Genomic DNA, 27,798 nt, shown 5'->3' on the forward strand with positions numbered 1-27,798 from the left:
TATAAAATTATGCTTTAATTATTAATAATATTACAGCAAAACTTCTTATGCATTATTATATTTAAAAAAAAGTATATATAGAAATATATATAAAATATCTAAAAAAAAAAAAAGTAACCCTTTTTGCTAGTTGATTGTAATTTAATCTCCCTCTCTCTTTCTCCTCCGCCCAATTGCTCTAAAATATCTAAAAGAAAACAAAAAAAAAATGTAAAAAAAAAAACATAAGCATGAAGCGCGCGCCGCGCCGTTCGTTGGTGTGTTGTTGAATAATTTTTTTGATTTCTTGTGTTCTTAATTTAATTTTTATAATTACTGCCAAGTGTGTGATTTAATCTCTCTTCGAGTATATTAAAAAATATTATTTATGTGCAAAAAAAACCTTTTTAAACGTAATTATTTATAATTGACGAATGTAATTTAAAAAATATATTTTGATTTTTTTATTTATTTTCATACAGATTAATGATATTTAGTTTGTTAACATTTAAGAATCTCAAGTTTTTTTTATTTAATTGTTTTAAAGATTCGTTTTTTGATACGAAAATAAAATTTCAAGATTTGTATATATATAACAAAGATTGTTAATTTCTTACGGGGTCCGCCATATTCTGATTATAGATTCAATGATTTACGATATTTCAAAAAGTATCATATTAAGTTGAACTATTATCTTAAACTGCATCAAGAAAAGAAGTCCATATACGGATACTATTTCCTGAAGTAAAGAATGAAGAAAAACATGCTTGCGTTCCTACTTGATTGAAGGAAGTACATTCTTCTTTGTAAGAATACGCAAGAAGCACAAACAATACGATTTCATTTAGACTTCACGCAACGTTATTTCTGTAGGAAAGGTTATGTAGGTGTAAAAGATGCTTTAAATTTGAGTATGCGAGTCTCCGGATTCTCGATTCTATCGTGAACGTCTTTAGACGATAAAAACAAACAATATCTCGTTCGTCACGAAATTTATGCTGTAGTAACTCAGTAGTTCTATAGCTTTTGTATCTTTTATAAAGAATTGTTAATGAAATTACCATCTTTAAAATTCCATTTGGGAAATCAAAGACTTTTTTGGGAGTATGCAATTCAACGTCACTGCTTACATTACATCGTCATTTGAGACAGTAGTTTCATCATCAAGTCAATTTAAGAATTTTATAAATACCAATTATTCACTGTTGTGTGTATTATTTTGAAACATATGACATGGTTTGAAGTGAAAAGCGAGTCAACACATTAAAATCGCCAAATTCGAAAACAGTAAAATTATCGCTCGGTTTTTTCCTGTTGAATTTCAATTTACTTCAATGTACTTTTGGTTTTAACAACAGCGATGGATGGTCAAATCAGTTGATTAAAAAAATTGTGTGTATGTAATCAGCGATATAAGCTAAATTTTCACGAAATCTTTTCATTTGTGCTATTCTTATTCAACAAAAATTTACTGTTAAATCAAATTATTGCAATGCATATTTCTTAAATGGAACCAAAAATAAATAAATACATTTTTATATTCCTTTTCTCTGCTACATTAACTCTCGCTTTTTTGCAAATAGTACGTCTATCTTTAACGATAATTAATTTTATACAAAAACAAAAAAATGCTAGACAATAAAAGAGCGATAATAAAAATATTTTGATATTCTTAAATGGAACAAATTAATTTTGTATTTTAAATATTTCATTTGGCAGGAAAGTAACAATTTGAAAAAAATCAATACAAATGGCGTTTTAGTAGGAAAACAAAATTAACAATAAAAAAAGCTTTAGACATAATAATTAACGAACTAATTAAACAATAAAATGAAAACACAACGATTAGTTTATTAATGTTAATTAATAGGGTATTTACTAAATTTGCATTCTTATAATAAGTCCATTCACACATATTCACATACACACACATTTAAAACACTTTATCAAAACTTTTCTTTGCAGAGGGGATGATTAGTAATCTTAGGAAATTAATTACTTTCAATTTACAGTAAAAAGACTGAATTTTAAAAATAATGTTATAAAAAAATTGACATGTAATTTAAGTCAGATAATTTTTGTAATTTAAATATCCCTATTACTTAACAATAAGTAAATGATTAGGATTCTTTCAATGCTAAAAAGTGTAGTACTAATTAATAGATAGAGAGATACAGAGGTTCCAAAATAAAATTAAGAATTTTTAAGATAATCATTTAGGTTCATTCCACAACAAATTTATCGGAATTTTTACAATCAATGCTAAATAAAATCAGAATTAATGATTTTATATTAGTTTGCGATTATCTCAGGTAATAATCGTGTAGTGAGATCAATGTAGTTGCATGGTCTGTGATTCAAGATCTTTATAATTTGTGGAAGAATCTATTTTTAATATTTATTGGAAAACAAATTGATTCAAATATGCTGGCGCAAATGGATTATCTTGTATTTAAATTATAAAACAGCGTACAAAATATTTCTAAACAAGAAATTTATTCTATCAAGGTTTAAAGGGCATCTCTATCACGTTAAATATCAGGATGTCCATTATCTGGGAAAATGCTGAATTATAATAAATAACTTGTAGAATTTTGTCTTTTATTAGAACAGAATGAAATATTTATATTTTTGTGAGCTGCACCACTAAACTTACCATGGCTGTGATTATGATCGATTATCTGGAAAATAAAAATAAAAATTTTTAAAGTGCAATGTTATTGGGGTACTGCATTTCATAAATAAATAAATAATATTAATAAAATAGTATGATTTACATAACTTGAAATTTAATTCACCAGAAAGTTGTATGAAAATTCAAAAAAATATTTGAAATCCTAAACGATAAAATACTAGGTACGATCTAAAATATTCAAAGAAATTTTACAAATACACAAAAAATTCCATGATATATCGTCTATATACATTAGTTTTAAAAACCAGCAACTGTGTAGACAAGCCAAGCCACATAGGACAACCTGATAAAATGAAAACGAACCCTATATTTAAACATAAAGTTTGTTTTACCGTGATCCGTGTAGATCGATGTGTCTTAGCCTTGTTTTGAGAATATTTATTGTGCGTGTGGTATTCAATTAGTACTATTTCTATAAAGTGTTTAAAAGGTATTCAACATATATAATCGAGCATCGATTTTTGTAGTGCATACTTTTCGAATACACAATATTAAAAAAAAAAAAGAGAAAATATATATTATGATAATTAAGAAACAAAAACTAGTAGTTTTCATCAATTAAGATAATGCTGTGATAATACTGTTCATGGCGATGATTTTTTTTAATTTTAAACATCAGATTTTAATTAAGAAAAAAAAGAATGCGCGCTATTTTAAAAAACGCTGTTCAAACTAAACAGCACTTACCTAAGTTTAAGTAATATGAATTTGTTGAAATTTAGGAATTTGGTTCTTTTTTTAAATGGTATAGAGTTGTCGAAATCTGCATACTTCACAAACGTAATGTGTATACAATTTTTACATCAAAGATTTTATTCTTTAAGCTATTTAAATGTTATTTGCATTTAAAAAGAAAAACAATTTTTTTTTAAATTTGAAAAGCAACCGTTTATTGTTATTGCTTTTTGTTGTTTACAAATTTGGATGATAATGATATTACATATGGGCCGTCATAATTTTCTTCGTTTTTATGTTGTTAAATATTCTTGTATACAGGTTGCACAGAAACTATTTTCAAATTTTTAAAAAAATTTGACTGACCAATCTATCTTGAATGTTAAGGTGACACATGACGAGCACCACACGCTAAAATTTTGAGACAGATAACCTTGTTCGACTGAATTATAAGATATGGGAGAATGGAAAAATAATAATAAAGGGGAGAATAATATTCCTAAATTGAGATACAGTTTATATGATCAGGAACACCATATTCCAATATTCGCTGTGAAGTAAAAAAGCTGTGAAGTAATTAATCTTTTTATTTGCTCTTTATGCATTTATATTGGTAGTTTTTGAGAGATAAAGAGGCTTAGGCAGGCGATGGCGGCATATAAACGTGACTCTGGGCATTCAAATACTTAAATTAAAGTTGTGTATAAATAAAAAGCAATATATCTTCAATCTCTTCTCTGACGAAGTCTCAGTTTATTTTGTGTTTTTCACACTTTGCTAACCTACTCTTGAAATTAAAATTTTGATTGAGAGTTAACGGGAAATATATGAGATAACTTATTTGCTACCTACACGAAATATAGAATTGCTTGGTTTTGTTTATTCACTTCACAGGTAAAAAAACAGTAAAACCATATACACTCTGAGCTACCAAAAAAAAAAAAAGATTGATAATCGAAATCTCTATCTAGCGATAACGTTTGTTAATAATTTGTTGAAAATTACTGTCATGGCTATATAGATTATCGATTTTGATCACTTCTGAGCCTGGTTACTAATTAATAAGTTAGTAACATGTTTCTTTTGAATACCAAAAAAGAAACACTAACATTGGAATGAGGTCCAAAAATTATTAAAATTTCACGTAATTTCATCGTTGTGTTTATAGTTTTCTAATGCAACCTGTATTTTTAATTAGATGTACTTTATCAACTTAGAATAAAATTGAAAAAACCAAACTTTATTTGAAAACCACCAACGGAATTTTTGTTCAACAACTAAAAAGTTTTTGGTTACTGGATTTAAAAATCTAAGTTGATGACGATCAAAATATTTAACAAACACAAAATTCCTAATGTCAAAAAGAAAAATCAAAAAATTTCCTTTAAAAATGTCACCACACCACCAATCACTGTTTACTAAAAAAAAAAAACTAAAAGCACATGTAAATGTTTTACGTTTTAAATATCGATATAGTTGTTTAAAAAAATATCATTTATTAGTTTTCCTGTTTTTTGTAATTAAATGTAAAATGTTGTGTATATTTATTAATATTTGTATAAAAAAAAACTAACAAAATATAATTACAAATACCAGATATTTGCAAATACCATTTTTTTTAAAATCATTTTACTACCGACGATAACTAATGTCTGTAAAATTTTTTTGTGATATCACTTTTTTTTTCATTTATATCCCTCTCAATTTCGGCCCAATATTTTCTATTGGAATCTATACTTGTAATGATTTTAAATTATGATTTTTTTTAAAAGTTATTATTTGTAAAGATATTGCATAATAAATTTATTTTTTAAAATTACATACTTATATTAATTCGTTTTATTGTTTTTTGTTTGAACTTCTATTCTTATGTGAATTGGTAACGATTAGAGGTGTTAGAATTGTATATACAGGCTAACCCATTTTGATCGACGGAACCAAATATTTTCTAAAATACTTACACTACAAAAAAATATTTCGTACAACAATTATTCAGATTAAAGTAAGACATCATATTTTAACATGCAGAGCACTGTTTTAGCAGACATACAAAACTCATATAAAAATCATGATTAATATCAATTTATTGGCGTAGAATGTAGGAAGACATTGTACTAAAGCCTCACAAATTTCTGCGCAATGGACAGTGGCGGATTTGATAATAACGGCATCCTAGACCCAAGGCATCACAAGTCGCCTTTTTTTTGACGAAATACAGGATCGCTTAGTCTTTTAAAGTATCCTTCTCGTAAAAATAACCTCAACTTTTTAAATTTCGACGCCTCTTAAATGTGGTCGCCTTAGGCGCAAGCCAAACGGGCCTAAGCCTAAATCCTCCACTGCCAATGGAAATAAGGTACTCGATTTGAACTAACGATTTGTTTACTTAAAATTTTCAATTTTAAACACTTCATCTCCATTGATAGAAATTCTAGGAGTTTTAGTAGAATGATCCCCTACCTTCTACACCAATTAGTTGATGCAAAAATTTAAACTTTAAAATAACGCCTTACTACGAAAGAATCGACTTATTTTTAGATGTACTATACATGTGGTAGAGCAGTACAAAGCGACAGGGGGTGAAAAAATTTTGAACAATAGATTCCCAAACTAAAAAGTACAAGTTTTCTAACGAGCACGATAAGATTTTAGACAACGCCCTTTTTTATAAAATGGCGGACAAGTGAAAAAACGTCTAAATATGGAAAAACGGTAGAAGTGAGATTAATCACTTTAGATAAGAAACAAAAAAAAAAGTGTACATCGACAGTAGCTTGTGTACCGAAAGGTATTTGATGTGAACTTCTCTATCCTTCTATAACAACTTGTTTAGATCTCTATCTTACTCTTATTACCTACTTTGTGTTTGTTGTGAACTTCTCTATCCTTCTGTAGCAACTTGTTTAGATCTTTATTTAATAAAATAATATTTAGCATAAAATTGCTTAACATCATTACTCTTATATAAAAAAAAACGTAATATTATATGATACATGAACGGCTTTACCAAAGATAGGATTATTGTTTTTTGAGAATGGAGCGGAGATACGCAATTACTAATGTAATGTGTTTCGGATCGGCCATACATTGATAATGTCCGAGGCAGTGAAAAGTGGAATATTATTCACTTCTTGTTATACCAAGTATATATCAAATGTGCAAGGTATACTAAGTTTAGTCCCAAGTTTGTAACGCTCATAAATATTGATTCTACAAACAAAATTTTGGTACCTTTAGGTGTTCCGGATGTCCGTCTGTCTGTCAGTCTGTCTGTCGCCACGATAACTCAAAAACGAAAAATGATATGAAGTTGAAATATTTACAGGGTACTCAGGACGTAAAAAGTGAGGTCGAGTTCGTAAATGAGCAACATAGGTCAATTGGGTCTTGGGTCCGTAAGACCCATCTTGTAAACCGTTAGAGATAGAACAAAAGTTTAAATAAAAAAAATATTCCTTATAAAAAAATAACCAACTTTTGTTTAAAAATTTTTTCGTAAGCATCACTGTTTACCCGTGAGGGCGTAAATTAATCGTAAATTGTATAGTATGTATTATATGGGAATATCAGTTATATATGTGTGACATGTATGTATGTGTAATAGTGTAATGTGAGTAATCAACACACTCTATGCATGGTATTTAAACAATTTACTTAGCCAATTGTTTGTTTTCACTTGTTTTTCTATTCATGTCGGTTCAGGACAATCTTCTATCAAATGTTTCACACTTTCTACAGCTTCACTCACTACACACATTCTCAGACCGTCAATTTTCTTACTACTCCAACTAAACTCATAAGTACATTCGAAAAATCATTCATTCAATACACCTAACGTTCCCTCATTCATTCTTATTACGATAGTTGATCGCTTTCTTTATAATGAGATTTTCAACTCTTCTGATTCCTAGTTCGATATTAAGTATTGACTTTATAGTTATACATATAGACTAAGCATCGCCTATTTTTCCGTACAGTGAAAAGCGTGCCAACGTCTGAGGTGATTGCTGAGGTCAGCTAGGGACTTTAAACAAAAATACATTTATCAAAAGAATATAGGGACGTTTATCAAAAAAACTTACATTGAATATCAAATTTTCATATCACAAAATGTCAGAGAATATATCGGTAAAGAAATGTTTTACATAAAACATTGTGATTTCAATGAATTTTTTTGCAAATTAACTTAAAAAAAAAACTTATCACGTATTTTTTCTTACGAATCTACAATGGATTTGACCAATCTTAAGCAATTACCTCAGATTTTGGCACGCTTAAAATCGTTTGACTGCACCCAGTCTATGTAATGTAATATCAATGATATTTAGATAAGATTGTTACAGTTAGAGCTATCACAAATTAGTATGCCGTTTTAATTAAATGAAACAACAACAGTACGTAGAAAAAATTTCGTATTCTTTTTGCATGTAATGGGAAAAATAGACCGAAAATTTTATAGACCTGGAGTATTGATGTGATTATTTTTTTCTACTTCCCTTTTTGCAAGATATACTATACTGTGTGAATTTTCTATTGTGACTCTCTACGGCTGATTAATTTACACTTTTTGTGTTTTATCTTATTACACTAAATGTTATTATAAAATGGTTAGTTAGATGTAATATAATAGAAAAATGTATCAATTACCTAAAATATAATTCTTCCGTCTTAACTCATCTTCGAGTTTTTCACACCTCTCTCTCTAATTTATTATATCGTTCTTCCAATTCTTGATATTTATTGATATTATTTCTTTTTAAATTAAAATATTCTTTTTTGTAGTCAATGTTTTCGTTAGATTCGCTCTAAGGAAAAAAAAAGAAACAAAAGTTAATAAGAACCCACGCATTTAATTTTTATTTGCGTTATTAATTATTTGAAATCAGTAAAAATTAGAAAGTGTTTGAATCGAATAATTTTCAAAATAAATATAAAAAAATAAAAGGTATAAAATAAAAATAAAATAAAGTATTAAAGCGGTTGACTTATTTTAAAATAAAGTAAGTTTTTTAGTAAGCAAGTCGGTTTCAAAACATTACGTTTTTTGAAAGAAGCAAGCCATATGGCATGAATTTAAGACAGAACGAATACAAGATCAAAAACAAAATTTTTGAAGTAAGAAGAAATTATGAAAACAGCATTTCGATTAATAAGGGAAAAAAATTAAAAATTGGGAATTTTGAATAAAAAAAAAAAAAAAATGATTTGATAAAAATATTTACTATCAAAAATTTTATGTGATGTAATCGTTATATATTAAGTACAGAGTGAGTTATATAAAAATGCGTGTCCTCAATTTATAAAACCATTAATAAAACAAGTGAAAACAAACAATTGACTGAGTTAACTGTTGAAATACCATGTAAAGACAGGGTTGATTACTCTGTCACATTACACATACATACATGTCACAAACATATAACTGATATACCCATTTAAACACTACAATTTGCGCGTAATATGCGCTCTCACAGGTTAGCAGTGATTACGAAATTTACGAAAAAAAGGTTTTAACCAAAGTTGTAAGTTTATAAGCAACATTTTTTACATTTAAACTTTTGTTCTATTCTAACGGTTTACAAGATGGGTCCTACAGACCCAAGACCCAATTGACCTATGTTGCTCATTTACGAACTCGACCTCACTTCTTAGGTCCTCAGCACGCTATAAAAATTTCAGCTTCATATATCTTTTCGTTTTTGATTAATCGTGATGACAGACGGACAGACGACAGACAGACAACTGGAAATGGACTAATTAGGTGATTTTATGAACACCTATACCAAAATTTTGTTCATAGCATCAATATTTTTAACCGTTACAAACTTGGGGCTAAACTTAGTATACCTTTGGACGTAGACACTGCATGGCAGTCATAAACTTGTCATAATGGACACAGAGATAGTATATTTTTATATTTTTTAATATTTCTATTGGGAAGTTTTTTTTATATCGTTACATATATAAAACGAGGTATATACACAAAAGCGAAGGTGCATAATGCTCTAGATGGGTTATACGAGATACCAAAAATTTTGAATATCGCTACACAAAGAAATACAAAAGGATATGTGAAAAACTAAAGTTACAACGATCTTGAATCATAAATTTGAACATTCTACGATTCATAGTTTTTAATTTGTCCTTATGACAGTGCAGGAAGACGAAATTCTTATCAAAACTACTGTGAACCGTGACCATTCTATGTATTTAGAGTGTCTTTTTATACCATGTATATATGAAATATACATAGTATATTAAGTTTAGTCCCAAGTTTGTAACGCTTAAAAATATTGATGCTACGTAAAAAATTTGATATAGGTGTTCATAAAATCACCTAATTAGTCAATTTCCGGTTGTCTGTCTGTGTCATCACGATTACTCAAAAACGAAAAGAGATATCAAGCTGTTATTTTTATAGCGAGCTTAGGACGTAAAAATTGAGGTCAAGTTCGTAAATGAGCAACATAGGTCAATTGAGTCTTGGGACCGTAGGACCCATCTTGTAAACCGTTAGAGATAGAACAAAAGTTTAAATGTAAAAAATGTTCCTTATTAAAAAATAAACAACATTTGTTTGAAACATTCTTTCGTAAACATCACTATTTACCCGTGAGACCGCAAATTATGCGCAATTTGTATAGTATGTATTATATGGGAATATCATTGATATATGTATGACATCTATGTATATGTAATGTTACAGAGTAATCAACACTGTCTATACATGGTATTTAAACAATTAACTCAGTCAATTGTTTGTTTTCACTTGTTTAACTTGACATTTGCAATATATGAAAGAAATTCGAAAAATTCTCAATGATTTCGTGTTTAAATAAAAAACATTTATTTGCATTCTACAAATTTTCTTGTAGGTAAAACAATAGTTTTCGCATAAGACATGAACGAAAATATTTCTTATTTTTTGCTAAAATTACAAAAAATATGCTTTAAGAAAAATTTGTTATTCAGAAGTTTTTTTTCCCTATAAAATATGAATCATCTACAAAAAATCTAGGGTTTCATTAAAAAATGAAGTTGGTCACCAATTAACCTATTTGGAATGGATCTAGGCTTTCAGCGATCAGGATACGCGATACGTGAGGCGAAAATTGAACCCGAAATCCTTTTAAAAACCATACTATTCGACTCTAAAAGCCTTGAAACATGGAGATATGTCAAAATTTTCAAATTGCAAAATCGAATCCATTACAATAACTTCCCACTGGGAAGTTAAAAATACACTCGGTATATCAATATTAAGAGTCTTCAAATCTATTCTGAAATGTACATAAGGAAAAACCTTTTTAAAGACAGTTCTAAGTAAATAAATGATAACATGTGAAATTACCCCATTATTTTAGGTGCTAGTTGGTAACCAAGGATGAGTATTCGAAAGTCAGGAGTGGATTTTTTCTTTTTATTCATCTACAAGAATTCGTTAAGTATACGCACGTAAGTTGCTTGTTTTGGGACAAGTCTCTTATTAAAGTTTTAATCCATTTAACTGAGATGTGAAAACATATTTTGTTACGGAGGGCGACAATTTTTGAAATTGCCTAGTAACCCGATCAATTTAGTCAAAATAAGTCAACCTCGGAATCTACGGAATACGATTGAAGACAAAAGAAACGAGATATTCACAAAAAGATGATTTTCGAGACCTTTGACCTTGAATATCTAAGGACGTGCACACGTGACTATATATGACTTTTGTGCTATCAAAATAAAGGGTTGTACAAAAATTCAGCTTATTCCGTTATTCCGAGGTGAAACCCTAAGATGAGCGGAGTATAGGGGCGCCAAATATCTTGACCCGTGCTTGCCCATATCTCAAAAACCTGTATTTTTTGGCCCGTGTAAATTTCTGATCTACTCATCAGGAACTATCCATAGAGATATGAAGATAGAGAACGCTAGCCTGTAAGTGGATGCGATATGCGAAGCGAGAGAGTCAGTCAGTTTCCCTGTGTCCTTGTCTAATACATATACTTATACTTACTAATACATATACTTGTACTTACTTAATATAATAATGTACATATGATTATGACACAGGGGAACTCACTGGCAGTCTTCTCTCTCATTCATCGTATCGCATCCACTTAAAGGCTAGCAGGTCCCTCGCGTTCTCTATGTATAATATTCTATGGAACTATCAGAATTCGTATACAGAACATCTTACAGTTATTAAACGAATTTTTAAGAACCGTCTAAAAAGTTAGCGTGTACATCGGTTTTTGCATAGTCAAACATTGCTAGCGCCCATTTTAAATTGGAAAAGATTAATGATAATTTTCCATCCAACACGCAGTTAATATAAACAAAAATATTAAAATTTGATTGCATTACTTACGCCGAATGTGTTTCTGAATACATAATATAATTGGATTTTATTATCAATAATAATAATACATATTTGTATTAAGGTAGATCGATCACCAAAATTTCATTAATATTGAAATTAGACAATTGAGAAGACGCATAAAGCTGAGGACCTAGTTTTTGTGCTAGGCACTCAGCTTACGGTATAAGTCTCGTCAAATTCCATTCAACCTCGAGTTCCTGAACAAAAGTGACAATGATCTCCAAGTTCTGTTAATATTTTTGAAAATATTTGGGGATTTAAGGGGTCCTGATTGTTAAAGTCGCTATTTAAATTGCTGGACTTGTTTTTATCTTTTCAGTTTATATTAACCGCAGTCGGGTTTTTTGATTTTTTAAATATTTTTTTTTTATTTTACCCTTTTTAGTTAGGATTTTCAAATACTTATTCATCGAAACCCCACTTACCATAGGTCGTCGATTTTCATTTTCAACCTATAGTGTATGTATGTTTGATCATTTTCGCTCTCTGGAGACCAAACGCGTGAACCGATTTTAATGATAATTACGTTAAACAATTTTTCTATTTTATTAGCTATTCGATGATACTCCACTTGACATAGTTCGCCGACTTTCATGTTTTTCTTTTCACAATATGGCGTCTTTGGTCGTCATATTCAATTTTCATTACTGCCATATCTTCATTAACACTCGCAAGATTAATACAAATCGGTTCATGTCAGAATCATCAAGATCGGCCCATGTGTTTGGTCTCTAGTGTGTCACACAGGAAAACACATACATTATTCTTTACAATATGCCGTCTGGTGATCGCCATATTGAATTTTCATCACTGCCATATCTTCAGTAGCACTTGCAAGGTTAAGACAAATCGATTGACGTAAGAATCATCAAAATCGGCCCACATTTTTTGTCTCTAGCGCCTCTTTTGCTTTTGACTCTTTTGCTTCGCGCAGTCGGATAAAAATACTCCATACATTAGGGGGGTAAGTGAAAAACACTTTTAATATAACCTCACTCTTAGTTTTAATCACAGATTCTATCAATTAAATTGGCGGATAAAAGTTTTTATTTTCATGCATCCCATTTCACATGCTACTTCAAGCAATTACAGACCTTTCAAAGACAACTAAAGTTGTCTTCGAAAGGTCTGAACAACACTTTACTATAGTACCAGATAAAATGCAGGTGGGTACTCGATTAACGATATTTTAAGATCTAAAGGCTGCTGGAGCAATTATATATTATTTTTTAAGCTTAACTTTTGCGTTGAAGTTTCTTCAAAAGTGTAAGGTACAAATCTTTAGCAAACCATGAGAGTCTTAACAGCGAGTATCTTCTTTGCAGTGAAATATTTACTTTATAGGTATTTAAAATCCTTTGCTTTCATTGACTTTGAAATTGGGGAAAAAATACAAAAATCCCGCCATTTTACGCCAATAGAATTAATATTAATCATAATTTTAATATGGATTTTTATCAAAAAAGAAAAAAAAATTTTATTTTACAAAATATTAATTTAATTTAACTTATTTAAAAAATAAGATTTCAAAATCGCAACTTTAGGGCCGTGTAGAGCCCAGACGCAGCGCAGCAACTTTGCAACTAAGATAAATTTTGCTAAATCGATAGCTGCATTTTAACTGGTATATCTTTGTACAGACTTTCAAGAAGACATTTCGTATAACATAATTTAAAGAAAAAATCATTTAAACATATTATATACTAGACATCGAATTACCTTAATCTATTCCTTTAGTAAAATAAGATTGTGTGTGTTAAACTCCGGGGGTAAAGGGGGAAATTTGACCTGCTGGCCAAACAATATAAACAGAAACTGGTATGCCGTATTTACTAAATCCTTTGAAGTCTATCATAAGTCTATTAACAGTTTAATATTTGTTTTTAATTTCAAATTTTATACCGATAGTATTATAACTTTTAGAAACAGTGCATACATAAACTGGATAAATTGTTTCTGTTTTAAGGTAAGTAACAATGAATACTTGCATAATTATTCTCGAAGTGATTGTATCATTGGAAAATTTCTATTATTATATTAAATCAAGGATGCGATCAATTATTAGACATTAGCATAATATATAACACGATTTTTCACTTGTAAATTTTCCATTTGTTAAAGTGCAGTAATAGCTAGTTAATAGAAAGATGAGGCTCCTGAGTATCATCTGCTGTATTGCAGCTATAATTACAAATTCGATTGGAATTCCTGTAAATGATGATTCATTTGTTACTGTTTCACCGAAACAAGAATTTACAACGCCTTCATTAGACACGTTTGTTACTCAAGACGTAAGTATTTAAAATTTGCTCTTAACGGTTTAAACATCTTGCACAAATATTTAAATTTAATATACCGGGTGACACTCATCTAACCCCTTGCAAAAGCGAAGTATGTTGTTTATAATGTGATCACCTTTTTAAATGTAAATTGGCTATATCGAATCGATTTGGGAATTTTTTCACCCTTCAGTTTCAACCGAAAGTGGCTTATTTGGAGTCGTTATTATCTCATAACTGGTATGAAATAGAAGAATCCTTTAAATTAGAAAGTTCTTAATTAAATAGTAAAAAACCCTTATACACGCGCATGAGTAAAAATCTAAAACAAAGCCAAAATTCAATTTCGGCTGAAACTCAAGCTTTGTTAGGTTTCTAATATAAATATAAAATATATGCACAATAACTGAAAACTGTGCAACGACTCAATTTTATGGGTAAATAATAAAACCGTTTAATCAATATTGACCGAAGTTACCCAATTCTCCGCTCTTTTCTAAAGCTGGGACTCTCTCTGTACATTTAAGAACACCATACATTGATAATCCACCTTTTTACAATGATAGCGTCCGATTTAAAAATGGCGGTGTATTAAATAGCCACGAACATTTTGTATCTTAATCCCAGTGCCCGTAAACATACACCAATGACCAATGACAATAATAAATACACCTACAAAATTTTCTGTGACACTTAACTATGCTTCTTAATCAAAGAACTTTTTTCTCTTCTGAAATTCTCGTAAGTAAGGCGTTCTCCTTCACGGAACTGTAATTTTAACCATGACGCCATTCAAAATGTTTCCGGACTTAATGTTACAGAATTTTCGTAGAGAAAAAATTGTGAGAGTAAGCATAATTAAATCACTTAGGAATAAGTGTATTTATCGATGACAAATGTATATGATGATGGACCCCAGACTATATTCGTTATATTATTATTTAATTGTAAGTTTAGAATGTGTGAGAATAATTTCAGTTGAAACGAAATCGACGTTGTTTATTAAAAATCATGAGTTATTTCATTCAGACTAATCCCAAATCTACATCCGATAATGAAAATCGAAAACCAAACATATACAGCATGAAAGTATATTCAGTTATTAATACACGATATGCAACAAATGTGGTATCAAGCCGTATAGCAAATCCAGCTAATAATTCACAAGAAGTCACATTTTCAATCGTAATACCAGAAACAGCATTTATTTCTGAGTTTTTAATGTAAGCTAACTTTAATTATCTAAGTGGCGTTTTAAACAAGGCTCTGAAATATTGATTTTATATCTAGGGAATTGGATGGTAAAGTCTTTAAAGCATTCGTTAAAAAGAAGGATGAAGCTAAACAAATTTATGATCAAGCTGTATCTAGTGGAATTGGTGCAGCTCATGTTTCAGTAAGGTAATTTAAAACATATTTAATTGTTTCGTAAATTCTACCCATCAATTTTTAGTAAGGGTGGATATAAGATTTTGTTTAACTAAGAGAGGTGACTATGGTAACTTTTACTTTGACACTAAAGTAAAACTTCTAAACAAAAAGTCTGTCCCAGTCCCGTGCGCAGGAATCATCCAAGACGGGAAGGGGGGGAGGTTTCAAATATTTATTCATCATGTTAGATCATCTGTCATGAAAACAATCTGTCTCCCGAAGACGTCTTCGGGTAATAGATTCTATTAAAAACAAATGTAGCTATAGGATTCAGTCGAGGCCATACGCCACGAAAAAAAAGCTTGTTCTTCTCCGCCGGGATCTCTCTCCTATTTCGGACCCGAATATTCAAAATCTGTCAAGTGGGATTATGACAGATCCTCATGTTATGAAGCTGATAGTTCAATCAACAGTGTCCTGTCATGATTCCCGCCACCCTTCTCAACCGTGCTCTAATAAGTTTCAGGCGGGCACAGTCGAATGGCCTATCTGTGTTTATACACAGTTTGGACTGCCGCATGCCTTGCGTAAAGTCCCAATAATCAAGGTGGACTTTTCGTAGCCATTCCTTTATTCGATAAATTACGAAGCATCTTGCTATGGAAATTTAAGGCTCAGGTTAAAGAGTTTTAACGCCAGAGTGGCCCAGTATCCAGATCAGCCTGACTGTATTGTTCAGTGCCAGGAATATTGTTGGGATAGAGACAAGCTTTGATAAAATATTGCTACGATTCAAAAATCGATCATGTAACAGATAATAAGATGTTAAGTAGTAAATAGTGTGTCTAGAAATTAATAAAAAAATTTATCAATCTTCCAATCTCTATTTTAGTGCAAGAGACTCAAACCGATTTACAGTATCAGTAAATGTTGAGCCACACAGTAAGGCAACATTTAATTTAACTTACGAAGAATTATTAACTCGTCGATTAGGTGTTTATAATCTTGTAATAAATTTACATCCTCGACAATTGGTTCGTGATATGAGCGTTGATGTGGATATTATTGAATCAGAACCAATTACAATTCTGAGAACACCTGTTTTACGTACCGGAAATGAAATTGATCCAGATGAAAATACAGAAAGTATGTGAAAGTAATAACTGTATGTGTGAAAATGATTGAATGTCATCTTCAGTGTTGTTCTGTTTCATTGTCTGTTCATTGTTTCTATTTGATTGTTTATTAACTTCCCATAGGGAAATTTTTGTAATCGGTACGAAAATCCAAATTGAAATATTCAACATATCTTTACGCTTCAATAGAAAGCGAGAAAGGAATAAAAAGCGAGTATCTTAAATATCTCTGTTGAAATCCAATAATTAATTATGAAGTGTTTTAGGCAGTTATATAAAGTTATTTTCATCATCTGGAAAGTTCAATGTGTGGTACGGATAAGGGTTGCACTCACATGAACAGCTTGTATTAATTAATTTAGCAATGACTGATTGAATTGGCATTCAATTATTTTATCAACTATTTTACTCCATTTTTTATATCTTTTATTCAAACATATTTTTAGATAATAAATATGCAACGAAAGAATTTAAAAATAATGCAAAAACAATGGCACACATTCGATTTTCTCCAACAATAGATCAACAAAAACAATTAATCAATGATTTGAAGAATAAAAATAAAGAAAATCCTCCAACGGATGACGTTAATACTGGTGTTTCTGGACAATTTGTGGTTCAGTATGATGTTTCAAGAGATTTCAAAGGTGGTTCTATGGTTGTGAGTATTCTAAAAATTTATATATTTTTATCTCCGATTTGCATAAAACTCATTTTTTGAAATAATGTTGACCCGCAATAACTTACAAATGTGGGATACTTTTAACGATTGGGCGTGTAGTTTCTGGACGTGTCGTTTAAAATCGATACCTCAGAAACTTGTCGTTCGTAATAACATCATCGAGATTTTCGTGTTTATAAATTATTTATATTAATTAGGATCTCAACACATAAAATTTCAGCTCATTTGATGATTAGATGGGTATTTTTCGAGATATCTTTATAATCATCGCGATATAAAAGTTTTTAATTCATTAATTACTGAAAAGATGCTAGTGTAGTCGTCCAGTAAGAGTTTTTTTTATTTTTCTATTTGGCGAATATCGGAAAATACTTTTCTAAGGTTTTATCTTGTGCGCTTTTCTAAGTGCGTTATCGGCACTTCCGTCATTAAAATAAACCATTTTCGGAAAATCGTAAAATTCAGTTTTTAGGCCGAAAAAATGCAGGTATTAAATAGAGTCAAAATAGGTCTTGTAGATTTAAGGCAATATAATCTAAAAATAGAGGTGAAACAACATAAAAATGACAAAATTAAAAAAATTAAATTTCGAGCCAAAAAATCCATATCTTTTTTTCCTAGCATCCGAGGCTAGGAACGAATCTTGTTAACAAAATTACCCAAAAATTCATTATCAGCGTACAAAATAGCCTCTTAAGACTTTCAGCCATTCGCAATTTTTTTCGAATCGGGTTCGATTTTGATTCCCTTGAGACTGGCTTATGCTCATGAAACGTTCATATTGTCAGCTAAAATTTTTTTTGGATCCACGCTTCTTTACTAAAATATATTCTTTTTTAGGTTTATGATGGTTATTTTGTTCACTTCTTTGCACCAAATGGTTTAAAACCTTTAAACAAACATGTTATTTTTGTATTGGATGTTAGTTACTCAATGATAGGCTCCAAACTTCAACAATTAAGACGTGCCATGAATTATATTTTAGATGATTTACACCCTGGTGATTATTTTAATTTAATTGCATTTAACTATAACGCACGTGTATATGACCTGAGTGACCCTATAATCAAGGTCCACGATTGGTCTTTTAAATGGTTTGATCACACAGAAGAGGAAATTAAAATAGTTCCTGCGTATGCTGTGAACGCAAACAATATTGCTAAAGCAAAAACAGTGATTGATAATTTGGAAGCCTATGGTGGGACAAACATTAATATCGCATTAAAAGTTGCATTAAAAATAGCACAAGCTGGTGTTGGTTCTCATCATGACGGTCCAAATGCAGACCCTTTAATTATGTTTTTAACAGATGGAGATCCGACTGTTGGTGAAACAAGAACCAGCAATATTTTGAAAACAGTTAATGGATTAAATAAAGGTTCACGATACTCATCAATATTTGCGCTTGCGTTTGGTAATGATGCTGATCGAGGATTTTTAAAACAATTAGCAATTCGTAATTCAGGTTTTATGCGACATATTTATGAGGCACATGATGCAGATATACAATTACAACAGTTCTATAAACAAATATCATCACCAATTTTGAAAAACGTTTCATTTGCGTATCCAGATAATCAGGTAATCCATTTTTATACCATCCGTGGTATACTGAGATTAATCCCAAGTTTTTAACGCTTAAAAATATTGGCCACGAACAAAATTTTGATACAGGTGTTCATAAAATCAACTAATTAGTCCATTTCTGGTTGTCTGTTCGTCCCTCTGCCTGTCCGTGATCACGATAACTAAAAAACGAAAGGAGATATCAAGCTGTAATTTTTATAGCGTGCTGAGGACAAAAAGTGAGGTTCTGTTCTTAAATGAGCAACATAGGGAAATTGGGTCGTGAATCCGTAGGACCCATCTTGTAAATCGTTAGAGATATAGGACAAAAGTTAAATATAAAAAATGTCCCTTATAAAAAATAAATAACTTTTGTTTGAAACATTTTTTCGTAAACAACGCTGTTTACCCTTGAGGTTGGACATTAGGTTAAAACATTTTATAGTATGTTTTATACGGGAATATCATTTATGTGTGTGTGACATCACAGTCGTGTTTTATATACACGATTGCGTAATAACACTATACATAGTATTTCAACAATTAATTCAGTCAATTGTTTATTTTCACTTGTGAGTATTGGATTTTGAATATTTTATATCAACGTAGAAGGTAGGGCTGAAATTCCAACGCGCCCTTTTCATAAGAATTTGTCTTTCCTCTCTATTTTTTCAGTCTTCGTAAATCGCGCGTTTCTTGTTCTAATAACCTAAACTTTATAAATTTCGGTGCCCCTTAAATCTTGTCGCCGTAGGCCCAGGTCTCACGGGTTTTAATTTCGACGTTTGTTATGTTTTTCTTGTACGGTTTCGACAGAAAATCTGTCGAATTTTTGGCCACATTGAAACTCTGCGTTCGTGAATTAACGTCGTTCGGCTAACTTTGAGTGAGTTCATGTCTGCTGAGTTTGCCGGCCAGTCCGGTGTAATTTTGTCGTGACTTGATGTGTTGTGTTGTGTATGCGTTCTTGGATTTGATTTTATTAATTTTAACCACCCACACATTGAAACAACTGCCTGCTATCGCTATGATTTAATTGTGTGTGATCTTCAGATACTTGTTTGTTGATTTTAAGTATGAGAAAATACAGTATGTACACAATATTCATTTAATTCAAATTACATTTTAATTTAATCACTAGTGGTGTGGATTTTATTTTGAAAACTGTGTTAACTGTCTGTATAAATGTAAAAACTAAGCCAAATTTCAGTAAAAAAATCAATTTTTAACATGTCTAAAAAAGTTTCAGTTTCGGTTTCGGTAGAAATTCCAGTTTTGTTCGGACACTAATATTAACTAACGTTAAAAAAAGTACCTATCGTAAAAAGTGACATATCTCAGCCAATTTTGATGCTAGAAAGTTGGAATAAAAAACGAAAATATGCAAAATTACATCAGCTATAGCTTTTGTATGAAAATTTTTAATTAATAAAAGAGTAAACTACTTTACTCAACAATGACTTTATAACCACTTAACTAAAGGGTTTTGGACAAAAGTCCAAAAAGCACTTTCGACTTAAAAATGTTCTAAGACACACTCTTAAACTATGACCATCGAGTCAGGGGAAACACTATATAACTTTAGTGAGGAAGCTCATGAGTTTTTTAGCCATTTGTTTGTTAATTACGCCAGAAATTTAGCTAGTATCAACTTTCATAGTTAATCGTTTAAACATCCTATATATTGAAGTTTGTTGAGAAAATTCTTTACTTTTAAAAAAAGAAGATTTAATTTTCTATCTCTTACAATTTAAGAAAATAGATTTTTAGAACTACAATGTTGAACCCAAATAACCGTTTGGTTGAATTTGTTCCAGAATATTTTTTCATTTTTTACTTTCATTTTATAATTTAATTTTGATTCATTTTTAGGTGGAAAATTTAACGAATCATAATTGTCATACATTATTCAATGGAAGCGAATTTATTACTACTGGGAAATTGATCGATAAAAATATAATTCCACAACTAACTATTTTTGTTCCACATGAAACAAATCACAGTCAATTTAAATCAATCAATATTGTAAATTCACCGACATCAAAGCCGTCATTGGAAAGACTTTGGGCATTTTTAAAAATTAAACAATTACTAGATAAAAAGGATGCGTATATCGATCCAGATTTAGGTCCAACTTTGTTTGAAACTACAGAAAGTCCAAATACTAAATTAACAGAGAAATCAATTGAAAAGCAGGCATTAGAAATTGCTTTAAAAGTATGTTAACATTCCTTTAAGAAAAAATGCAATTTCACTTTTATTTTTATTTATTGAAATGTCATGTTTCAACTCATATGATGATTCTCAAAGTGTAAGTAAAATTAATTAAAAAAGCTTGGAGTCTCGGGCTCGATTCTCGATGAATGCGTAATAGGGTATTCCACTATTTTTGAAAAAGTACTTCAAAATGTTGATTTTGCTAATAAAAAGCCATTATTTCGGAAAAATACACATACGCTTTCTTGCCAAAAACTTAAATTAAAATTTAAAAATGCGGGCATCCAATTTGATGACGTAATATGGGTATCACTATACGAAATAACAAATAATTTTGACAGATATATTCATAGACATCTGATTATAATATAAATATAAATACTTATCTATGTATATATTATACCCAACTGTCTACACTGAACTAACTGATGGTCTATGACTCATACCGCTATGAAATCACAGCAGGGCTTACCCGCGTTTTAGGTCACGTGGTATACAGTTTAATAATTACGATTTTTTTATTTTAATATTTTAAAAGAAATAAGTGCTTTTATGACTCGAAATCAGAATATTTAAGTATATTTTTACATAAATTTTAACTTTTTTCCAATTTCATGATTTATTTTTGATTAACGATAATACCCTATTGTTTTTGCTTCGCTCTATTTCTAAATAAATAAAAATAAAATACCATGAAATAGCAAAGAAATTTTGAAAAGGAATTTTTTTTCCTTTATTAATTATCGATGAGTATTTTTGAATATTTTTAGTATTCATTTGTGACTAAACTTACATCATTGGTAGTTGTAAAACCCAATTCGACATCAAATTCAACATCGGAAACTTTGCCGGTACCAATACCAGTGAATAAACCATCAATGGCTTTAGCATTAAATTCTCGATCTCAAGTATTTGGATATAGTCCTTGTAAGTAAAAATTTTTATTTTTAAATTAGGGATAATTAAAAATATTTATATAATTTCTCTTGATATTTTTCGTATAAAACAAGCTTAGCTCCATAGCTGGGTTACTGTCTACTTATTATCAGATACTAGCTGTGAACTACCCGCTTTACTGGGCAATATCCCCACTTTCAACCCTCCCCCATATTCCCTTGCGTAGGGTTCGCAGTTTTGTAATGTACACGCCATGCATTTTATTTATATTTGAAAATATTCGATTATTCATTCCCAGTTTTGTGAAGGTTAAAAATAGATAAAAACAATCCTTGAAGCTGGATGTACATCTTGTCAATATTTGAGCTTAATCGATGAACAAATTTTTAAAGCACATTCTTTTCAACTGCTATGTCAACCCCTTACTCTACTATATTATGAATATTTTATATACAAAAACCTTCCTCTTGAATCACTTTATCTGTTAGAAATAATCGCATCTAAATCCGTTGCGTTGTTTTAAAGATCTAAGAATACATAAGGATTAGGGACAGACACACGGAAGCGACTTTGTTTTATACTATGTATTGATGATATATCGCCTACAGCCATATTGAGGTTCATAGAGGCTAAAATTAGATAGAACATACACCAATTTATTATAATAAGGTGATATTTGCCTAAATCCCAGGTTAAATGGTTTTGGTCTGTTTTAGTTTAAGGTGTTATCGCTTATTTTTTAATCGTAGTCTTAAAGGTGTATGGTGTTGTTGGATTGGCAAATATCGTGCAATAATGTTTATTAATGCTTACAGTTTTGTTTTCTACGAAAAATGAATCTGCCTATGAATATATTTCTAAAAATAAATTATTATCTTTAATATTATTTTTTGGAACCCATGTTTTAAGGTAAAATAATTTTTCATAAAGAATTGTGGGCAGATCCATTTCACTAGTATACTTTTACTATTCTTTTCTGCCATTTTCGCTATTTTTATGAAAATTTATTAAAATTTTTACTCTGTAGCTTTTTTTTAATATCTTTTATTACGCGGACACGTCTTGGTTTTTGATCTAGAGAGTATTAGGAGTACTAATTGAGCTAAACTAGTATGAACCTAAAAGGGACATGCAAGTTATACTCTCGAACAGATATGTGAATTTTTTTGCACAAAATAAAGATTCAAGATTACTCTAACAAATGCTGGAACATCAGCTAGGCAACCGGAAACCGTAGGCCTGAGTTAAGAGCCGAACATGCAAAAAAAAATTTTTTTTGCATCGAACAGGTAGGTATGTGGATGATGTTTTGTCATAATATTAAAAGTAATGTTAAAAACAGTTTGCCAAAACATTAGGCATGCAACCGGGGAGATCTGAGTGGCGAGACAAACATGCAAAAAAAATTTTTTTGCAACGGACGAGTACGTGGCTGATGTTTGGTCAGAATGTTAAAAGTTAAACTGTACTTATTTAACTATTTTTATACATATGAATTTGGAATTATATTAATATAGCTATTTCTTTCCTACTACAATACTCTAACCATATAGTCGTTTCTGTCCAACAAAATGTTTTAAATTTGCATTATTATATGTCAACAATGAAACGGTCAATAATTTTTTTAAAGCTTCTGTGGCTCTGCACTCAGATTTATGGTCCCCTTTAGCTGGATAATGTTTTGGCAAATTATTTTTAACATTTCTTTTAACATTTTGACAAAAAAATCAGCCACAGATCTGTTCGTTGCAAAAAAATTTTTTTTTACATGTTTGGCTTTCGACTCAGGCTTACGGTTTTCGGTTACATGGCTGGTGTTTTGACAAACTGTTTTTAACATTACTTTTTTAACATTTTGACAAAACATCAGCCACGTACCTGTTCGTTGCGAAAAAAATTTGTTTACATGTTTGGCTCTCCACTCAGACCTACGGTCCCCAGTTGCCTGACTGATGTTCCGTCATTTTTTAAAGTAGCCTTAATCTTTATTTTCCGAAAAAGAAAACTCATGTTACCTTGAGCCTGAAACGGTAGCAGATTTATTACCTATACTTTTATTTTGCCCACAATAAAATGAATATAAATTTGCATACATGTTCTAAATGATATAATAATGTTCTAAATAATTTAATTTTCTACATTATAATTCTGCTTTAGCATATAATGTGAAAATATTCGAAATAATAATAAAATATATCAATCAGAAATCGATCGATAAATAAATCTGTAATTTTTTTTGTTTTAAATGTACACTCTAACTAGAGAATGTTGAGTAAAAATGTTTTTTAATCTACATACAAGAAAGTCTAGCTAGATTAGTCTAACTCTATTCAGTGTACTGCATAGAGAAACTGCTCTAGATGTCAAGAGAGCTCGATACTGTTCTAGATAGAGCAAGGTAGAATAAAATCTAGGTTCATTTTAAACAGTTCGCTAAAGTTGTACCATACGTATAAACGAATAAAATCAAAGAATACATACAATCAGTCAAGCACATGTTTAAAAGAATAGGTACTCTGATTTCAAACGTATGTTCCCAAATTTCTCTATTAGCAAAGCCGTGTCCACGTAAAACTAACAACTGTATCAGGGATACAGCCAATCAGAGGGTTTTTCTTGATCTATTATTAAACTATTTTTATTAGCTACATCTTCACGTAATTTTGGTGGATATGTTTCCAATTCTGGGTGGGCAAACACTAAGAGTGCAATTAGAATGGCATTCACGACCGTACCTCGAACTCGCTCATATATGAGAGCTCAATTGATTTCCCCTAGAAGGCAAGCAGGTTAGTATTTTAATATATAAGATTACTCCATTAAGAGTTAAGGCAAAGCGCTTCTTTTTTTTTTTTGAAGCGTTTAAACCACTATAAGTGATAGCTTATTATTTGACTTATGATTGGTCAATGTCAAACTTGTAATCATATAGTAAGTACCTACAATTAATGTCATCAAAAAAATTTCACATTTTAGAAAATTCAAACAGTAATTAATCCAAACGGGATTATTTATAGCTTAAGCTCGTACGAGAATGCATAAAAACATTCTAAAGATGAATGAATAAGCTCTCGAATGCATTTATTGCATTTCTTTTTCTCCTCGTGTATGCTTTCAAATTTTATAGAAAATAATGTCAGTTTTACTAATCTTTTCAAACATCAATCCAAAACGGTAATGAATGATTAAAAAAAGACGTCGTTGGCTTAGCTCTCACTTGAGGAACTCTACTAAAATAATATTAAACTACCATATGTAGTAACTGATATATTTGAATTTTAGATGTGGTATCCGCACAGGATAATATCGATCGAAATGATAACATATATTCGACGACACCTTTTAGATTTACATCAACTATACCGATATCAACAACAGTAATACCAATCACAGTAGCTCTAAATCATACACAGTTACTCAAAAAATATGGTTTAGAAAATTTTGATTGGCTGAATATATCCGATGGTTTTGTCGAAATAAATGGTGTTATTTACAGTATTACTGATCTGCCTGAGGTATGAAATTGTATAATTTTTTACAACATAATAAATGCATGAATGAAAGAGAGAAAGGTCGAACATTTTTAGCAAAGAAGAAGCCAAAAATGCAGGTCTCTTATAATTTATAAATCAAAGTTATGAATAATCTATTTTACCTTGTTTGAAGACGCAACAAGCAAAAACCTTCCAAGCTCTACGAAAGGAATTCCAACATTGCAAGATATCTTTACGCTGCGGTTTTCAATCGTGATTCATATGTTACATATTAAAAATTAGAGTGCTGCATTTCATTGGATAATTGTTACTTGTTCATAAAAACCTGCCCGTACCCATGCCATAAAACATCACCCCCCAAAGAATCATACAATCATTTTTCATCAAAATTGGCGGTTTTTCTATGCCTATCATCTTACATTCTTTAAGAAGGTCAACATATTATTTTTAAATTTTAGAGTCGAGCGTCATTTGGCAGATGTAATAATGCAGATGATGGAAAAACTGGAGTATGTGTTCCTGTTAATAAGTGTCAAAATTCATGGACTACATTAACTAATGAAACTAAATATAAACAATATAAGTGCAATGGCGTGTAAGTATTAGAAATATTTCAAGCTCGAATCTCGATCACAATGGTAGAGTACGGAAGCCTGAATGGCTCACAATCAATTTATGAGAAAGTGGCGCTACACTAGCTTATTTTTTATATGTGTACTACCCACAAGTATAAAACCAACTTTTAAAAAGCCACTAGTTCACTTTCAACAAGTGCACTTGTCACTTGTGGTATTATGGAAACGAATCTTTTTGAAGATGAACGAACCTTTTTTTCATCTTTAATTGTGGATAACTTTTGCAATTTTTTATATGCTGAAAAAAGCTCCTGGCACATTTTTCTAGACATCATTCCGAATCCAACGAGCTACACGTATTTTTACGACCAGTATTTCTATATTTCACCAATTTGAACTTGTTCATAAACTAGCATTTTGATTACGAATTATTAAAAAAATTAGCCTACCTCCAAACCGGCTCTATGAAAACCTAATTTTAAAGAATTATTTATTTTACAGATATTTAGGAAATAACTATTTTACGATGTGCTGTGATATCCAATCAGTTCGTGGTTAGAGAAGAGTGAATGAAGTAAATTAAAATTAATAGAACCAATTAATTAAAGTCAATGGTACTTATTATGGGAAAATTCTATTTGGAGCTGCACTTCGCCGCTGTTTGTGATAAATTTAAGAACTGTTTCGTAAAATATTTTTTATTTTACTTTACTGAAAATGTGATATTTCTCATATATGTAGATTTAAAAGATAAAAAAAACAATAAAAATAATTTGTTGGTATTCTTAAGTTTTCGACCATTTTTCGACTCTCATGATGGAAGTTGAAACCTACAACGGCTTGCATATCATTAGATTAAATTGAATCAATTTTAAATCAGCTTTACAACAATTAGCTTTACTTTTCATGATGTTTTAAGAAAAATATTGTGATTTTTGATAAATATAAAAATCTATAGTGGAATATAATAAAAGATGATAGTTAAATTTGCATATCATTTTGTTATTGGAAATGTTTACATTTCATAATAGTCCAGGATGTATTAGCATAGTAGTAGAAATAACAGTTTGGTCAAAATTTTTTATTCTAAATCGGCTAGAAGTTTAAACAAAGTATCGAAAATGTGTATTATCAGTTTAGATAATGGTGCCTTTGCGCAACTCGTTTCAATCGTTTTCAAGTTATTATAAATTTATAACAAATGAAAACAAACACTTACTGAGTTAATTGTTGAAATACCATGTATAGACAGTGTTGATTACGGATTGGTTTGTTTTAGGTATAGCCCCACAGAGCTGATATTCCCATATACATACTATATAATTTACACCTGATTTGCGTCCTCAAGAGTAAAAACAGTGATTTTTACGAAAAAATGTTTCAAAAAAAGTTGTTTATTTTTTTATAAGAAACATTTTTTACATTTAAACTTTTTTCTCTATCTATAACGGTTAACAAGATGGGTTCTACGGATCAGTTATCTTAGAAATTTCAATATAATGTATAAGCTTTAGCTTTAGTAACGAGTTATGGGTACAAAAGTGTAGGTTCATCGAACATATGGTATTATTGCATTCTCGAAAAATTGGCTACTTTAAACAGGTCTGGTAGAAGAAGTAGAACACGAGTGTAGGATGATAATAAGGGAGAGTAAACAAAGGAATACTGTTCGTCCCACAGGAGCATAGTAAACCAATTGCTAAATTCGAGCCTGTGCTTAAAGACACCGATTTAAAAAACTCATACGCCAATATCTTCTAGATTACCAGAATTCATAATACCAGAATTGTATAAACACACAAAAATAGGCCGGATTACCGGAATGGAGTATGTAAAAATCAGTTACTGTACTTTTAAGACAATG

The 27,798-nt window shown here is 30.3% G+C and overlaps 1 protein-coding gene and 1 long non-coding RNA gene across 4 annotated transcripts; one reads left to right on the plus strand and one right to left on the minus strand.

Moving 5' to 3' along the window:
• Positions 1-129: 129 nt before the first annotated feature.
• LOC123305671 lies at positions 130-8,126 on the minus strand. Its single transcript, XR_006536851.1, has 3 exons — positions 7,997-8,126; positions 2,636-2,660; positions 130-187 (listed from the first exon to the last, which is right to left on the minus strand). It is a non-coding gene; the product is annotated as an uncharacterized LOC123305671 (long non-coding RNA).
• A 5,421-nt stretch (positions 8,127-13,547) lies between these two features.
• LOC123298729 (inter-alpha-trypsin inhibitor heavy chain H4-like) lies at positions 13,548-26,723 on the plus strand. 3 transcript variants are annotated; one of them, XM_044880825.1, is made up of 13 exons: positions 13,548-13,683; positions 13,839-14,008; positions 14,975-15,219; positions 15,287-15,397; positions 16,260-16,513; positions 16,950-17,164; positions 18,026-18,766; positions 20,624-20,968; positions 21,739-21,895; positions 24,511-24,654; positions 25,148-25,380; positions 25,818-25,954; positions 26,436-26,723. In XM_044880825.1, exons 2-13 carry the CDS (start codon positions 13,865-13,867, stop codon positions 26,491-26,493), a joined length of 2,784 nt encoding a protein of 927 aa, XP_044736760.1. In that variant the 5' UTR covers positions 13,548-13,683; positions 13,839-13,864; the 3' UTR covers positions 26,494-26,723. The 3 variants fall into 3 exon arrangements, with proteins under 3 accessions (XP_044736760.1, XP_044736775.1, XP_044736767.1); XM_044880840.1 differs by having other exon boundaries at positions 15,026-15,219; XM_044880832.1 differs by having other exon boundaries at positions 13,844-14,008.
• The last annotated feature ends 1,075 nt before the right edge of the window (positions 26,724-27,798 follow it).

Source organism: Chrysoperla carnea, chromosome 1 (assembly GCF_905475395.1).
Source record: "Chrysoperla carnea chromosome 1, inChrCarn1.1, whole genome shotgun sequence".
Lineage (NCBI taxonomy): Eukaryota > Metazoa > Arthropoda > Insecta > Neuroptera > Chrysopidae > Chrysoperla > Chrysoperla carnea.